The 19423-nt window shown below is 28.3% G+C and overlaps 1 protein-coding gene across 1 annotated transcript; it reads left to right on the forward strand.

Moving 5' to 3' along the window:
* The first annotated feature begins 10355 nt into the window (after positions 1-10355).
* On the forward strand, positions 10356-18217 carry ABCG22 (ABC-2 type transporter family protein). Its single transcript, XM_089717241.1, has 11 exons — positions 10356-10514; positions 10947-11358; positions 14219-14289; positions 14898-15133; positions 15246-15401; positions 15480-15663; positions 15853-16161; positions 16414-16701; positions 16798-17082; positions 17189-17296; positions 17439-18217. The coding sequence occupies exons 2-11, from the start codon at positions 10968-10970 to the stop codon at positions 17658-17660; spliced, it is 2250 nt and encodes a 749-aa protein (XP_089573367.1). The 5' UTR covers positions 10356-10514; positions 10947-10967; the 3' UTR covers positions 17661-18217.
* Positions 18218-19423: the final 1206 nt, after the last annotated feature.

A 19423-nucleotide genomic window follows, 5' to 3' on the forward strand; every position in this document is an offset into this window, starting at 1 on the left:
TTCATCATCCCCATGTCAATTTCATCTTTTACTATCATTTCATATGGTCCATTCTTTCTTTTTTCTTTCTTCCTTTTCTAGTTTCCATATACATTATATATATATATATATATATATATATATATATGCATTAAAATTAAACATAAGGAATATATAGGCCAGTGAAAGGAAGTTCTCTCTATTTATGTGTGTTCAAGGCCTTTTGGCATTAGAGTTGGAATTTGCCTTTTTTTTCTAATATAAAAACATCATTTTATATATTAATAGAAAAAAAATTAATTTCTAATAAAAAAATTGAAACTATTTTTATTGTGTTAGAATTTTATGATTAAGATATATTAGATTTAAGCTAAAGATATAATTTTTTTATTCAATAATATTAAGCAAACCCTTAATTACTCTCTTTTACTTGATTGGGAGAACCTCCAACCATGTAAAGCAATGGGTTTATTCCAACTAACTCAACAAATCTAATGACCATAATTAATATAAATAAGGGTATTAATATCTTCCATTAAAGAAAAAAAATGGATAAAATAGTAATAAAAAAGTAATAGATTTTTTAAATAAATCATAATCAACTATTGCTAAGTGTATGAGAAATTATCATATAAACAATCTATGTAGATAAATATTTTCCAGAAAGATTAATTAATATAGAATATAAAAATATATTAACAAAAAGTAATTTTAAAATTCCAAAAATAATTATTTGAACCTAATATTTAATTATTTAAAAAAAATTAAAACTAAACTAGCAAATGTATTTGTATTTAATAGAGTAGATTTTGCTTTTCTCTCTAGTTGTCTAACCCTAGTTTAACACTGCGCTGATCATCATCAACGGCAGTCCATACCTTCTACGTTTTCTTTCGATTTTAATCTTTATTCACTTTAATAAACTTATACCTGTTTTCCTATAATAGATATATTTTTTCTTTGTTTTTATTGTTCTTGCTTTGCCTCTATATTTGAAACTTTTACTTAATTAAAATTATGATATTTCATTTTATTTGGTTGGAGAATTTAAATATTGATTTACATGAGTGGATTTTCGATTAATGGAGTCTGGTGGTGCAGTTAGTTCTTTCATTAATGTTGTTGATGCATAGTGATGGAAACTCATTGGCATTCGTCATATGTTGCAAATTCTTGAAAAAATAATTCAAGCATAGAAGATTCAGAATAATTATTATTTTGACGTCAAAATTAATTATCAGACTAGTTGCTTATGAAAATATATATCTTTTGTCAATATCATTTTTCAGGCGGAAAACTCTAATTAATATTATATCTTTTAATTTTAATTTTATTATTGAAAAGAATTTATTAAATTTTTTTTTGTTTATTGAAATGTGAACTGACTGATAGCAAAGTTTTACGTCTAATAATATATGTATATGAGTATATTTTTCAAAAGAAAAAACAAATTGTATTTAATGCTCTCTTTTTCTTGACTGCTCCCTTCTCATATGGGAACATCCAAAGCTTGTACGCAATAGAACCATGCAGATAAATGCTCGTTGACGTGTTTTTCATTTTTGTCCCCACAATTATAAGTCAATATATATCAGATCAAAGGATGTCTCTTCCTTCTTCAATTCAAAATTAAAAAAACAGAAGATTTAACTATTAACTATTAATTGTTTCATAAATTTATTAATTAATCACTAATAACTGATCTATAAGTTGTGAATTTTTTAAATTAATATTAAGATTATATTTTATTTTTAACATATTATAATATATCATTTTTTCTTTTAGTGTACCATAATTAAATTGATAAAATAATAATTTATAATTAGTTCTTTTAATATTTCTAATTAGTTGAAATCAACTACTTCTCCAAAGGTTTAAAAATTAACAATAATAGATTAAAAAAATTTTAATTAAATAAAATGTTTCACAAATAAATTCACTGAATGAAATTGGATATTTAATTCTTTATTTTCATTATTTATTTTTTACTCCAGTAAACCTGTGATATCTAAATTTATGGATCTAACTAAACCTAATTTTCACTAAATAAACTATAAAGGAAGCAAGATGTTTCGTCTCGAATATCTAAAAAATACTATATACTTTAAATTTAAATCTGAAATCTTCGATTATTATTTTTTTAACCAACGCCAGCGTTAAAGGTTTATTTCGAGCAAACAGAGATATTATTTAGGTAATTATTATTTTTTTGATTATTTATTTTGGGTTTTTCGGTGACAGCCAAAAAAAGAAGAAAAGATATACATTTAAACTGTAAAACCACGTGGAAGTACCCTAAAGGCAAACACACCAAACCAAGAATCCACGTGTCAATGATCTGTCCGTAAATGAATAAGAGCCACCAAATAATGCTGAGTGTAACTGATAGGGATTCTGAAACCTACACGTGGCAAAGGAATGACGGCTAAGCTTCATTGTTAACAGCCAAAAATGCAATCTAATCCTTTAGGACCGAACCTAACTTGAAAAGATTGTCTGTGTCGCCCAGTCACGTCCCTGTCACGTGACTTGCCCTCTTTGGGGCGGCACCGCCCTCTCTCCCAAATCTTAGTAATAGAAGAAATATTAGAAAGCACATTATTTTTATATTTTTATACTTTAGGGTTTTTCTGAAAAATATTTCATAAGCACTTCTATTTTTTAGATATGTTTTCTTGGACCTACATATAAAAATAGGTACAGAAGTTATGTTAATAAAAAAAAAACTTTTTTTGTATATTAGATATATTTTTATAGATTTTTATATTTGAACCTTTAAAATATCTTTATGCTTTTATTTTTAATTCACTCTAAAACAATTAAAAAAAAATTTATCTACAATTCTATATATATATATATTTCCAATCCATATTCTTGAATTTGAGATGATCAATCAATAAATAAATGATTACTCATCTCTTTATACCCAATGGCTAGTGTAATTACACATGATACATACATACATACATACATACGCAAGGATGCAATAAGGCACCCAAAAAGACAACATAATCACAATGCATTTCACTTGCTAGATTTATATATGTCCCACCAAAAATTTAGGTATTTTTGTTGAAATGATATATATTTTCATTGAATTGGGTATGTATCCAGTTGTCATCCCATTACTTGAGTTGATTGTGGCACATTTGAAGCAAATGGGTGAACTCAAATGATAATTGTGGAAAGAATATCTATTATTATTATTTTTTTTTTTTTTTAAGAAGACCTATCTTTCTGTTTTGAAATAAAAATAATAAAAAAAGTATATGTTAATAATTATAAATTCTTCTTTAATACTAAAAATAAATAAATAAAAAAACATAAGTGGGGCAATTTAATTAATTAAAATAAACAATAATTGGTGCTAAAAGAAAAGTTAAGGTCATTTAAAAAAAAAAAAAAAAAACTTAATGAAGGGAGTGAAATGCCACGTGTTGAGTTGTGGTGTGTTGTCAATTGACCTAGCAATAACATCAAGTTGCATAGACAGACAGCTCCTTATCAGGAACCACCAAATATGTCCTTTTGGGCCACTTTTTCTTCCATACACCTTTTTCAGGAAAAAAGTATTAGCCACTCATCTTCCATACACTGTTTTTCACTCCAGAATTACTATTCTATCCTTTATCTTTATACAAATTACATACTCCTGCAGGGGCGTGCAAAACCACAGATCAAACTGAACCGATGAATTTCAGTTCAGTAAGCTATTCAATAGAGGTTGGGTTTATCGGTTCAAATCAAATTCATTGTTTGATTTGAGTCTATTTCATAAAAAATTCATCGGTTGAATTTAAAATCTAATTAACATGGCAAAAACCGATTGGTTTAATTTGAATTAGCTCAATCAGCTGCCAATATTAGTTCGGTTCAATTTGCTATCCAGAAACTTCGAGTCGTATTTTTTTTATATTGGTTCAGTTTGAGTTGAATCGAACCAACAATTTTATCACTCCTATGTCCATAGTTATAACGTGCACCTATCTAGTGTTTACTAGTATTTCAGAACAGCCCTTGCATATATTTCTTGTCACTGTAGATATTCATTAGTTAATTTGTAATAATTTTTTTATCGAGAATAATGCTCATTGTGAATTTAATTCTTAATAAAAAAACAATTGAACATAATAATTAATAAAATATAAATAAAATCATATAAAATGGATAATAATTAGATGAAACATTTATTACATTTAATTTTCTTCCATATTCATGTACTTTCTATAAAATTTGACCAAGAACATCCAGAAATCCAAAAATCAAAAATAGATTATAACAATTTATAAAATTTATTTTATTATAGAATAAGAAAATATTCACTTAATAATAATAATAATAATAATAATATTCTCTTATAAAAATAATAATTTTCTATTAGAAACAAATAACACTAACTATAAATAGCCAAATGAAATAAAATCTTTAAAGATATTTTTGTCGGTCTATAAATGTAGTAAGATAATTTTCACAATCACAATGATCCACTCCGTATTCATATATGTATAGATAGACACACTTAAACTTATACCAATTTTTTACTTTGCTTTTTTTTTTTTCACATATATTTTCACGCTTGCTCTGAGGATAGTGTTTAAATAAAATCTTTTCAACTATGACAACTTTAAATTTTGTACCACTCCGAGCTTGTGTGTCGTATTAATTTTTATTTATTATATGTACGTTATAAATGTTTATAAAGATTGAGTTCATACTTTTATAGTTTCTCATGTGATATAGGAATAAAGTTTAATTTGATCCCTAAACTTATTTAGCAGATTAAAAAGTTTAGATTTGACATTTTTAGCTAATTTAGCTCTTGAACTTATATAAAATGATTAAAAAAAATTCTATTTTACTTTTGAGGTCAATTTAATCCTTGAATTTGTTTTTGATTTTTACGAATTGATTTAACTTAATATGATTGACTTTTTATCTGTTTTTATCCTACACTAAAAGCACTTAGATCAAACTTTTTCAACACTTATGAGTATAAATTTAAAATTTATAAAAACATCATTTCTTATAATATAATAAATTTATAAACATGTATTATAATTTTAATTTATTCAATATGAAAAATTCATAGATTCCATAAGCGATAACCCGAGGTTAATTTTAAAATGTTCAAATTAATAGATATTTATAAACTCAAAACCATCAATCAAGGTAAATAGAGATACAATACTTCATATATAATTTTTCTATATTTTATAATTAATTATTTTTTTAATAAATTAGTCAACTCATCCTAACTACAGTTTTAATAAATGTTTATATAATAATTTTCACATTGTAAGTATAATGAAAAATTAGAGGTTAAATTGACTCAAAATATCAAATATGATTTTTTTTAATCATAATGATTTTTACATTATAAGTACAATGAAGAATTAGAGATTAAATTGACTCAAAATATCAAATATGATTTTTTTTAATCAGTTTAAATAAGTTCAAGGGGTTAAATTGACTTAAAAAGTGAAATCAAATCTTTTGAATTATTTTATACAAGTTTAAGGGATAAAATTAGCCCAAAAAGGTCAAATTTGACCTTTTTGATCCTTCTAAACAAGTTTATGACCAAATTGACCTTTATTCCTATGATATACTTACTATTAATACAAATATATATACTAGTATTTTTCGACGTGGGTTGCACATGTTTATACTCGTTATTTTTATTCATAATTTTTATTCTTTTTTTATTATATAATAATATTATTTTTTAAAATTTAATTTTAATTACCATAATTTATTAAACTTTTCCTAATTTTTCGATAGCAAATTCATTTGATTTAATAATTAGTTGTCTTGAGAATTTTTACGTTTGCACATACTTATTTTTCATTATATGTTACTCATTGTTCTCGCTTGTATTTTAGTTTTTGTATATCTATAAACCTCTTGTCAATTCACCATTTTCCTTGATTAGTTTAAGTTGTATGGATTGGTTTTTGTATATCTAGAGTTCATAGAATTATTGTTTAAGGTTGGATTTGGCCAATAGTTAACTAAATGTGAAATTAACAACCAAATTCATCATTGTTACAATATTTTTCTTAATTTAGTATATAATTTATAGGATTTTGATGAAATTCCGGTTGAAACCATTGCTAGCAGTAGCTAGAATGTGTCAAGTCAAAATAAATGTAAACTGATATATTATAATAAAATCATCGATTGATATTATGAATATTTTCCCCTATTCTTAGCAAAAAAAATTTTATTAATATTTTGAATATTTAATATTTCAAATAATTAAATCCATTAGCTAATTTGGTATATTCAACTATTTATTTTCTTGAATTTAGAATTTGAATCTTATAGAAATATAAGGTAATAACTTTTTTTCTAAAATAAAATAGAAAAAATAAATAGATAACAAAATATCATATTCATCTTAAAATCAGCTAATATTATTTTCCTTTAAAAATTCATTCTTGTGACTAACACTTTAACATTTTATTCTTTCTGTGAGTATCATCATATTGGTCTTCGGTATTCATTGTCATCTCCTATTATATCATTTTAAAAAAGTAATTAAGTAGCATATGCAATTACATACATAAAATAATCATTAGGCAATAAGAACATATTTTTGATAGTAAAATAAAAAATTATTGATAGCAAAAATAAAAGAATTCTTGATAGCAAAAAAATAATTAAAATTAAACGCGCGCGCGCGTATATATGTATATAATAATTTGATAGAACAAAACTTTTCACAGTATAATTCTAAAATAATAAGTTGTATATAATAATTCCCATCATAATCTTACACTTTCACATTTCAATAATAATTATACCGCTCGTTAAAATAAAATGCGGAAACGTAAGGTAATGATTGAGCCCCTATAAAGATATTCCGTTTTGGTAAGAGATATAATTATTATTGAAATATGAAAATACAAGGTCATGATTGAACCCTCGCAAAGTTCAAAAGGACAATCGGTCAAAGTTCAGAGTCAAATTTATATTTTAGACCGGATTCTAATTCCTAATTAGAACGGAACAAAGCTTCTCAATTAGTATTCCAAATATATAATAATTTAATAACTATAATATAAAAATATAATTTATAGCATATAAAATAACATTTTATCAACTTACCCTTAATAGACTATATTATTGTAAATGAATACTCCCTCCGTCAAATAATGTTTATCCATGTTTTCATTTTTGAATATTCCAAAATATTTGTCCGTTTGACTTCAGAAATATTTACTTTTCCTTTATATCCCTCATTATAAATGATTTTAAATTATATGAATAATTTTTTTTGTTTTAAATGAGGACAATTTTAAAAAAAGTATGGATATTTTGAATGATGTGACACTATAAAATTTATGTGTTTCTTATACTTTATGCAAAAATCAATAGGACAAACATTTTGGGACGGAGATATTATTTATGTATTTTTGCTAATCAAACATATAAACTAAGAAATTTTAGTAATAAAATAATATGACGAATGTAAATTATTAATAGTATGTATGTAATCACTTGATCTTGTTGATATAATTAATTATATTCTTATTATAAGTTTATTATATTCTTATCATATTTAAAAAATAAATAATATATAAAATAATATATTACTTAAAATAAAAAACTTTACTAGCATTTTGCAATAACATGATTGCATATAAAATTTTATATTTAAATATACTAATTAAAGAATTTATATTTAAATAGAAAAATTAATAACCAGATCCAATAAAATCAATCTATAAATTTAGCATGACAGTATATACTAACTAAAAATTTATATTTAAATAATTCAGAATTATATTTATATTAATTTAACTTTATTAATTGTTGGTATTAAAACTCCTATTTGGCCATTTGTCAAAATGTTCCACGGTGGACTAGGTATTGCCCAAAGAATATTAATAATAATTAAAATTATTTTCCAATAAAATTTACCCATGAATTTTTTTAAACAAACACTTAATGAATTAACAAAAAAAAAAAAAAATCGACAGAATTTTTCAATATTATATAAAAATTAATGTCTGAAATGATGAAGTAAAATGCATATACTTTTCCTTTAGACTAGAAAAGCAATATTATAAACGCAAAATCGTATTAAATTATCCTTATTTTATATATATTTATAATTATATGGATTTTAGGTTAAAGACAAGCTAGTTATCAAGCAAAACGTTATGAGAGTATGGACAATATAATTGTCGGCTGCCTATAATTGCATGCCATGTGCTTGGCCTGGTGTGTGAATATATCCTGAATTTATATCCGAAAACATAGAATACAACAAGAAAAATTAATATTTGCTTCCCAATTAATAGGATTAAAAATGAATATTAACAATTAAAAAAAAAGAGTATTATTTAAAAGAAGAAGGAAAATTCAAATTCAAATAAAACTATCTTTTTTATATGTGCTTTCAAGGTTACTTTCTTAAAAGAATGCTCTGGATATATTTGATATGTAAATAAATAAAATTAAATAAATTGCTCTCAAGTAAGAAAAAAATAATAGTGTACATAATATAATTAGTACTATAACATAATTTTTGGTAACTAAATTATAAATAAAAGTATATAATTAAATGATGAACTAATAAATTAACTGCACTTATAAAATAAGTACAACTTCCCAAATATTTTATAGATAAATTATTTCGTTACATATTCAAATCAAGGAAAATGATTTTATACATTTCTTGAAAAATCCACTTCCCTAGTCTACTTATCTTTATTAATTTGATATTTAGTCAATATGAGATTTTTAATACTTCCCCTCTAGTGCAATTGGTACTGAACTTCCAGTTGACATCTTGACATTTGAAATTGAGATGGTTTTTTTTTTTTTTTGCCCTTAAAGTTAAATGGACTTCATTGGGATTAGACATCCAGACGAGAGCTCGAATTAAAACGCAACGACAACACTGATGAACTGAGAAATAACTGAACTATGTAGGACCTATTCTGATATCATATTAGAAGTTAAAAAGTTACTCATGAGGTGAAAATATGCGAGGTGAACTTGCTTGGATTAGGCCAATCAATGCTAAAATGTTAGCATTAATCAATTAGCTAACTAGTATGCCACCGTTATATCCCATTTATGGATTTAATATTTAGTCAATATAAGATTCTAAATAAATATAATATAAATATAAATCAATTACCAATAAATTTAAAAAAGCTCAATTGTCAGCTGTATGAATCAATTGAATTAAACGCGATCGCAGTTGAAAGTAAATCTCTTCAAACTATATATCATATCTAAAAGTATTAATTATCAAATTTTATAGAGAAGATGTTGGTGATTTTCTTCTACGGCATGGAGTTGATAAAAATTATATGAAACTCAAAAACCAGTTGATTGAAATGAAATAATTAAAGAAGGCAGAAACAGAAGATGATAATGATGAGACATATCAAGAAGACAGGCAACAAGGGAGGACCCGATTAAGTCTATAATTGCATTGCATGCATGATTTTCTACCTGTGACAAATTAACATCACAACCCTCAACCAATTATACTGTGACAAAGTATACATACGTACACTTATTGACTTATACAATTATACGTAAATAATTAATATACCCTTCTGCATGCCAAGATATAATATAATAGTAAATACACATATTACCTGACAATAGGTTCAGATTCAAATTCCCTCTCTAATATATATATATATATATATATATACATAAAATTTTGCAAATGCCTGAATAAAATTCCATTATTTCAATTAGAAAAGTTTAATTTTTCAGTTAATTACTTGAAAAATTATATTGTTTTAATATAACTAAGCATAATTACAATATACATTAGAATGGAGAGGGAATTAATTTAAAAAAATGAAAAAAATAAAAGCTTTTTCCACATGATTTCCAAGAAAATTCCAAAAAACTTTAACTTCCCTTCTGAATAGGTAATGTGAGAATGAAGTGAAGCCTTGCCTTATGCTGGTGGTGTTGTCTGATTGTCGCAGAATATGACTTTAAAGCTTTATGTCCTATTAAGCATACTTGATTCAAAAACCCTAATAAGGTTAAATTACATTTAATATTCAAAGTACACTCATTGACTCTTGTTTTTTTTTTTTTTGTTTTAAATAAGTTTCTTTAACCAGTTTTAATTAGTACACTAATCTGAAGTACGTAAGGCAAATATTATTCCACACAGAGTATCATATAAAGTACTGTCCGCACACGTGTACGGTAAGGATGGTATAGGACTAGATGAATGTGATGTTCATATTAGAGCCATCAATAGTGCTGTTATAAGTCTAGTTATTATCAGTGTATGGGATTTATTGTAAATTTTTAACAAGGTGAAGGGTATTTTGGGGATAACAAATTTAGTTCTTCCCTCTTAATTAATTCCACCTTATAAGTAGTGGTTGCACCGTATCGAAGTTTTTGCAGTTGAGACACTACTTTTATCTTTCTTTCTTTCTTTCTCAGGATCCTTCTCTTCACTTTTTAGTTATTATTAGCAACAGAAAATTAAAAAAAAAAAAAAAAAAAGAAGAAAAAGAAGAAAAAGATAAAAAAAGGTATGAACTAATCTCATCATCCTCTTATCTTACATGTTTCTTGATAAAATTTTCATTTTCATTCTTGTCGTAGTCTCTTTTTCTCCTCTCATTTCTTTTTTTCTCTTCACAAGGTTGCTCTCTTGTTTGCATTGTCTCATTTTTTTTTTTAATTATTCATAGATTCTTGTTGTTAATTCCTCTCTCTATTTTTCATTTCAAGATCTTGTTTTTCTTGTTAATTTGAAGTTCTTGGTGCTTTCTTGCTTTCTTTTTCATGTATTCTGCGAGAGAGATTTGAACCTAAACCTTCGTTTAAGTTTCATATATAATAATCGGTAAACGGTATCTACAAGTATATATTGCTGTGTGTGTCACACATGTACATAGCGTTATAACTTTTTTTTCTTTTTTTTTTTATTTTCTTAAAATAGTTTTTAATGTTTTGTATAGGAACTTGAGAGCCATTATAGCATGGAGAAAACAACTGTTTCTAGTTTAGTAAGAACGAAATCCGACCAATTGGTGGAGACAGTGGCGGCGGCATTCAAATCTCCACCAAAAAGCGAGGCGGTGATCGGAGGAGCAACGTCGGAGAGCAGTGGAACCCTGTCGAGGAAATCCAGCAAAAGGCTTATGATGGCGTCGCCTGGGCGGAGTAGCAGTGTTGGCGGTAGCAATAAAAACACACACATTAGGAAGTCAAGGAGTGCTCAATTGAAGTTTGACTTGGATGATGTCAGCAGCGGTGCGGCTCTGAGCCGAGCTTCCAGTGCCAGCTTAGGCTTGTCTTTCTCTTTCACTGGCTTCGCTGTTCCGCAGGATGAGATAGCCGACTCCAAGCCATTTAGCGATGATGACATACGTAAGTTTTTTTTTTGTCTTTTTTTTTTTTTCATGCATATGTATAAATAGTGGTCCACTAAATGTATGGGTGGTGTAGGTATTTCCATTTAATTTAAGTCTAACAATTTGGGAAAAAATGATTAAAAGAAAAGAAATGATTAATTAAAAAATTATCAAAAGTTAACTAATTATTCTTGAAAAACATTATTATTTTCAATATATTTTTTAGTTGAAATTAATTGAGATTTATTTTTGAAACTTTGTATATTTGAAATGTTTTATCATAAAATCTCAGAATATCTTCTAAAGTTGTTGTTTTTAGCTTCTTTTTCAAATGATATAGATTTTCCTTTTTCTTTTTTTTTTTTTCCATTAAAGTCATTTGAATAATGCAGTGTGAAACATATTTTAATATATGTAAAATTAATTCCACATAAGATTATGAATTCAAAATGACAACTCTTTTCCCAAAAAGAAAAAAAAATTATTTAAGATATAATTGGATACTTTTTGTTTTTTGATTAATTCTGAAGTACAATGACTTGTGAATATATAACATAATAAAAGTAAATAAGATAATTGTTTCTTTTTTCACGGGATATAGAGATTTTGAAAATCTAATAACACAACAAATAAGAGTAAAAAATATCTTTCCATTTGGAAAGAAAGAAAAAAAGGTACTAAAATTGATAATTTTTTTTAAAAATTATAATCAATTATTTACTGCGCGAAACATTTTTCCTTCTCATAATAATTACTATATCGATATATAACTTATGAGAATTAATATCTTTCATCTATAATAATCAGGCATGTCCGGTTCCGAGCCGGAACCGACGGTTTAAATTTTTTAAAATATTGAACTTGAACCGACTTGAATCGTCAATTCTGGTCGGGTTCCAGTTCCGTTTGGTTAAAAATGTTTTAAAAGAATGTAATTTTAAATTTAGCAAACAATTTAAAAGGGTAAAAAAAAAGTTAAAAATGATATAAGTTTAGACTAAATATTTCTCTCTTTTTTTTTTACCAATTTACTTTTTAGATTTTTAACTTTTAAAGTAAATTGTATTTTAAAAAAAAAATTCTTAAGTAAAGTATATCATGTAGTATAATATTATTGAGACTTTTAGAGATACATAAAATAAGTTAAGTGATTATCATTTTTGAAAATAAAAATAGAAAATTTTTGGTTTAAACTGGACCGAAACTGTCGATTAACCATCGGTTCCGGTTCATATTTTAACATTCGCATGAACCTTAACCCGTCGTTGAACCGCCGATTCCGGTTTAAAATTTTTGAACCGCCGGTTCCGGCTCGTCTACAGTACGGTTCAGTTTCGGTTCGATTCTGATTCGAATCGAACCGGTAGCCATGCCTACTAATAATAATAATAATTTTTATCATTTACATAAAAGACTAAACCGTAATTTCTTAAATATATCTAATTAAAGTTTATGAGAAACTAGTTAAGGATAATGTTATTAAACTAGTTAATGAGTATAAAGTAAGTTGAGTGCTTAGAAGACTTATTAATAGAAGTAGGATAGTGTAGTGTGAGGAAATGATTGGTGGTGTGCCACATTATATTCACTGAGTTGAATTCACGCCCTTTAACTTTTAAAAAATATTTATAAACTAAGATTAAATTGATAAAATATATATATTAAGTGAAAATTTTTAATATTTTTAATCTAATTGATACAGCTAAAAATTAAATTAAATAAATGACTCCATAAAAAAATTTCTTGGTCGGCCGCCACTGTTTATAGTGCATAGTGTATAAGCAACGTCAGTAGCAAAAGTTAAGCAAACATTTAATAAGAAATGAACAGAAACAGCCAGTTTATGACTTTAAAGAGAAAGTGATGAACAAATATATATAATTCCCATTTTGCCCCTGAAAAATTGACATCCCCCAGTTGCAAAGCCACTCAGGAGTGGGGCCCTCTTTTCGTCCAAACTAGGAAATTCAGCCCCCTTTAATTTCAACCTTTCACTAAATCAAGCTGTAACCCTTAACTAATCTCCACATACATAAAAATGATAATTTTTAATAGTCGCTAGTGAAATGTAACAGTGGTCGATAGTGACTGGTCACCGGTGTTGGTTAATAGTCATCGGTAATAATGAATATTGTTAATTGATAAATTAATAAATTTATTTTTTAAAAAATTATAATAAATTTATCAAAATTTAAAAAATATGTTCTGTTAAAATGACTTAATTTTTCCTTTGATTAAATATATTTTTTCAATTAATTTTAAAAAAGACTTTAAAAAATATTTTTCAGATAAGTAATTTTTCGAAAATAAATTACAAACATATGTCTCGACTATATTTAGATTTAGAGAGTAAAATTTCTAGAAGGTGCTAGCGACCCTTTGTATCATGCTCCTAATTAAACAAATTAAAACTGGGAAGTTAAGGGCATATGTGTAGACAAGTTTGATTAGACTAAAAAGAGACAAGTCACATATATATACAACAATGGTCCCAAATACAGGTAAAGCTACCTTTAACGTGGATGGCAAATAATGGAGATTGGATTGAAATTTCTTATGATTAGCTTGACTTATTGCCTCTAACGGTAGTGCTTATTTTTAATTTTTTTTAAAAAAAAGTTAATTAATTCCATTCGTCTTAGTCAAACTCCAATCACCTAAATCAAATGTGACATTGAAAAAGATTGTTATTGCTCTTCTTTTCTTTTCTTTTCTTTTCTTTCTAGTGTCAAAGATTTGAAAAACATGATCAACTTCATGATTAGCTAGCAAGAACTATAAGAACCAGAGCTTCTCATTCTTTGGTAGTTATTCATTAGTTATTTAGTTGACAGAGAACTATTTATCCATGCATACATACTCTATGGTTCTTGCAGCAGAAGATATTGAAGCTGGAAATCGAAAACCGAAGTTTCAAACCGAACCCACCTTGCCAATCTATCTCAAGGTATTACTGATATCGATTCTTGGTCGTCTTCATTAATTCTTTGGGCCAATATGCATGGAGTGGTGTGTTGTTGAAAAGCTTGGATGGTTGTTAATGGTGGCATGAAATATTGATTTGATTATGCAGATTTTATTTGGACAGGCCATTAAAGGAGAGTATTATGTATGGATTATCAACGTCGACCCATAGAAAATGGCTTGAATGCATAGCATGGTCAGGTTCAGTCTTGTACAGAAACAGAGATGTCACGATCTATATCAGAATTGTACAAGACTTTCCCTTCTTTCCAAAAAGAAAAATTATATAATATAATGTTTGTTTTCATATATTCATTTTTTTTTTTTTTTTTTTTTTTTTTTTTTTTTTTTTTTTTTTTTTTTTGGGATTAAAATGCCGGTCCATAATAACACAAACATAAAACAAAGACTTATTTCTTCTAGTCTAGTTTAGACTGACTCGAGCTCGAGAATTGAGTAATATATGGAAAGAAGGGTACGAATAATATTTTTTGAATAGATAAATGCTTAATTGTCATAAATTAATTGATTTAGTAGTGAACTGATTAATTAAAAGATGTTTGTTTTTTCTTGTTTTGAACTGATATGCAGTTCACAGATGTTACTTACAAGGTGACAATTAAGGGAATGACTTCATCAGTAGAGAAAGATATATTGAATGGAATAACTGGTTCAGTGGATCCAGGCCAAGTCTTGGCACTTATGGGACCTTCAGGAAGTGGAAAGACTTCACTCTTGAATTTGCTCGCCGGAAGGTTAATTCCGGCCAACGTTGGTGGTTCAGTCACTTACAATGACCAGCGTTACTCCAAGTTTCTTAAAAGTAGGTAAGCATCAAATATATGCATTGCTCTTATTACTATAAATTACTCTTGTTGAGGTTCAAATTCATAACATCAAGATCTGAGTTCTTTAATCAATAAAAATGTATTAATGCAGGATAGGATTTGTGACTCAAGATGATGTTCTGTTTCCTCACCTTACAGTGAAAGAAACTTTAACATATGCAGCTCTGCTTAGATTGCCCAAGAAATTGACAAAAGAGCAGAAGGAGAAAAGGGCCATAGATGTCATCTATGAACTAGGCTTAGAAAGGTATAGATACATTTATATATTCTTTATAATCTAAAGGAAGTAACAGTGTGAAATTATAATCTTGATATGCAAATGCAGGTGTCAAGACACTATGATTGGAGGCTCCTTCGTTCGAGGCGTTTCAGGTGGAGAAAGGAAAAGAGTTTGTATTGGAAATGAGATTATAATCAACCCTTCTCTTTTATTTCTTGATGAACCTACCTCTGGCTTGGATTCTACAACTGCTTTAAGAATAGTTCAAATGCTACAAGATATTGCCGAGGTAACTATATAACTAAATTTTGCACAGAGTTACGAAAATATGACATAAAATGAATAATGCATAGATAATTTTGTGCACACTGTGCTTTGAAATTAAGATGAATCCCGCATAAATGTAAAAAGCACTCAAATTGCTAGTGTTGTAAATTATTCTGTCACTAAGCGGTTGTACATAATAATTTAATGGCAGGCTGGGAAAACTGTGGTGACAACAATCCATCAGCCATCAAGTAGACTATTCCACAAGTTTGACAAGTTGATTCTTTTAGGAAAAGGAAACTTGCTTTATTTTGGAAAGGCATCAGAAGCAATGACTTATTTCTCATCAATAGGTTGCAACCCTCTAATTGCCATGAATCCAGCAGAGTTCTTGCTAGACTTAGCAAATGGAAACATAAATGATGTTTCTGTACCATCAGAATTAGATGATAAAGTGCAAATGGGAAACTCTGATAATGAAACCAGAAATGGGAAGCCATCCCCTGCAGTTGTACATGAGGTAATTAATCCAATTCCTACATATATTCACACACTGGCTCCAGAAGGTATGCGAGTTTAATTATCCAGGCATGCTTCGTTCAGCAATTACCAGTCAGTGGTTAAATGTTAACAGCTGGCAGCCGATGGTTAAAAGCCTAAATGTAGACAGTTAGAAATTTCAATTTTCAGTATTTCAAATCAACAGTTAGGAACTTCAATGCTAACTGCTAGTTTCCAAATAAATCTAATGATAATTTTTGCATTGTTGCAGTATCTCGTGGAGGCCTATGAAACACGGGTTGCAGAAAATGAGAAGAAGAAGCTTATGGCTCCTATACCTCTAGATGAGGAAGTGAAGCTGAAAGTTTCTTCTCCGAAACGACAATGGGGAGCAAGCTGGTGGGAACAATATACTATATTATTCTGCAGAGGAATCAAAGAAAGGAGACATGACTATTTTAGCTGGTTGAGGATAACCCAAGTTCTGTCAACTGCAATAATCTTAGGTTTACTATGGTGGCAATCTGATAGTAGCAGCCCTAAGGGCCTGCAAGATCAGGTAACTAATTATACCAAAGTCTAATCCTTAAACTTAGAAAAGAAAAAAAAAAAAAAAAGAAAGAAAAAGAAAAGCTTAACCTTTCTTGCATTGCAGGCAGGGCTGCTTTTCTTTATTGCTGTTTTCTGGGGATTCTTTCCTGTCTTCACTGCAATTTTTACATTTCCTCAAGAAAGAGCAATGCTTAATAAGGAACGTGCAGCGGACATGTATAGACTCAGTGCATATTTCTTAGCAAGAACTACAAGTGATCTTCCACTTGATCTGATACTACCTGTACTTTTCCTTCTCGTCGTCTATTTCATGGCAGGCTTGAGAATGAGCGCTGCTCCTTTTTTCCTTAGCCTGCTCACAGTTTTTCTCTGCATTGTTGCTGCTCAGGTAAGCCTTTCTAGAATAAGAAGTCTATATAATAATAAAACTAATCAAGAAAGAAGCTCTAGTGTCCAAATCTAATGTATTTAACCAATGATGGGTTGAACGGCAGGGTCTTGGACTAGCTATTGGGGCTACACTGATGGACTTAAAGAAGGCTACAACATTGGCTTCAGTAACCGTGATGACCTTCATGTTGGCTGGAGGATACTTTGTGAAGGTAAATTTTAACTTATATATTCTGATTCAGAAATTCTTGCCTAGATTATCGTCCATCTGACATGTTATCAGACACATCCCATTTGAGATGGTTTATAGTGAACCATGATATTCACTTTTCTTCTTTTGTTTTTATTGCACAGAAAGTTCCGATATTTGTGGCTTGGATTCGCTACATGTCTTTCAACTACCACACTTACAAACTTCTTCTCAAAGTGCAATATGAGCACGCGTCCTCTCCTATAAAGGGAATGAGAATAGACAGTGGACTGACTGAAGTAGGTGCATTAGTAGCAATGGTCTTTGGCTATCGCCTCTTGGCATACATTTCACTGAGGAATATGAAGCTAAATTGTAGTGCCTGATAGGTGAAAAACTTCAGACGAACATGAATCTGGAAAACCTCCCTACTATTCTGAATCGGACTAATCATCAAAGCAACCTCACATTCTAGAATTGTGTTTTATGAGAAGCAGACACGGATTCCATAATCCAGAACCATCAGATTTCTGCTTTTTTGCATCATAATTGCATCAACAGGAGAATTACAAGCTACCTTAAGAATGTCGGTAAGAGGATTTTGCTGTGGAGAATTTTTAGAAATGTCATTACTGTTACCTTACATCAGCAGAATTTCATTTTCAAAAGCTAGTCTTTGAAATTATTTATTTGCAATGATGTAATATTTTTGCTAGAAATAATAAATTGAAATATTAAAATGTCAATAAATTTGGGGTTTTAAGTATTAAATTTGTAGGTGTTTTTATAAGTTATATATTTAAGCAGATAGAAGGTTAGAGTTTGTTATTAACTTTCAGTTTCTCATATCTTATTATATAAATGTGAGATTATCTAATTGTAAAATTGTGACCCTTTATACAAAGGGAAGCCATAGTTTAATATACAAGTTTAAGTGTTTTTATGTTTTCTTTCTTTCAACTGTTTTTACAATAGCGATATCAAATTTTCTATCTAATGTCAATGGTATAACAGTTCCTATCTATTTTCTAACAAGTATTAGAGTATCTAAAGCTAACAAGTGGTATTAGAGCTAGGTTGGTGCAAAACTTCCGAGTGCCCTAACAGGCCAAGAGAGGTCCTGGAAAATATCTTGGAAAAAAAAAAAAGATGAAAAAGACCCGTGCTAGCTAGATTGAAAAGCCCGGTCCATGAAGAAGCTTGAAATAAAAATTGGAGACCTGTGACCTCTAAGGTTCAAGGAGTACAAGCTCAGGCAAAAGTAAAGAAGCAAGAAGCAGACCTAAGGCCTCTAAGGCTCAAAAAGAACACAAGTCCAGGCTGAGAAGATTGAAGGAAACCACCGAGCCAAAATGAGCAAAGTCTGGATTAGTCTCAGGAGTCCAAGTGACAATTGGCTATCAGCAAAAAGAAGCCCAAACTCAGTTGCACTTGAGGGGGATTGTTGGAAGATGGTAAGGAACAATGGTCCCACATTGGAAAAAGAAGAACCAAAGAACGTATATAAGTTAAATGGTGGTGAAGTTAAAAATGGCTCAGGCCATTTTAATAAGACCACCCATTTCAAGCTCAATGGTGAAGCCCAACACTCCACAATGAAGGTCCAAACTCAAGTCAAGTCCATGATCAATACAAAGCCCATTCAAAATCTAACATAGTATAAAAAAAACTGAAACTAAAGGACGTATACGTCCACAAACTATAAAACACTTCTTCGGACGGATTGACATGTCCAAAGAACTGAAAAATTCAAGGGACCAGCATGTCATTAAACTGCATAAAAATATTTGTCTAGGGACCAACAAGTCATTAAACTGCAAAATTATTTTTTCAAGAAGTTTCTTTCATGAAGATCAAGAGGGCTAATGTTCTAAAACAAGAAGAAAATAGCTTTAAAGGTGCCTTGTTACAGAACAAAGAAACCATTATATTTCAATTTAAGGGGGACTGTTAGAAATAATAAATTGAAATATTAAAGTGTCATTAAATTTGGAGTTTTTAGGTATTAAATGTGTATGTGTTTTTGCAAGTTATATATTTAGATAGATGGAAGGTTAGAGTTTGTTATTAACTTTCAGTTTCTCATATCTTATTATATAAATGTGTGATTATCTAGTTATAAAATTATGACCTTTTGTACAAAGGCAAG

Source organism: Jatropha curcas, chromosome 2, assembly GCF_041381405.1.
Source record: "Jatropha curcas cultivar XTBG-Jc1 chromosome 2, XTBG_Jcur_1.0, whole genome shotgun sequence".
Classification (NCBI taxonomy): Eukaryota; Viridiplantae; Streptophyta; class Magnoliopsida; order Malpighiales; family Euphorbiaceae; genus Jatropha; species Jatropha curcas.

Coding starts and splice junctions, on each gene's coding strand:
- ABCG22 (XM_089717241.1), top strand. CDS start 10,968: ATGGAGAAAACAACTGTTTCTAGTTTAGTAAGAACGAAATCCGACCAA. Junction 14,290..14,897: donor CCTTGCCAATCTATCTCAAG/GTATTACTGATA, acceptor ACTGATATGCAG/TTCACAGATGTTACTTACAA. Junction 16,162..16,413: donor CCCCTGCAGTTGTACATGAG/GTAATTAATCCA, acceptor GCATTGTTGCAG/TATCTCGTGGAGGCCTATGA.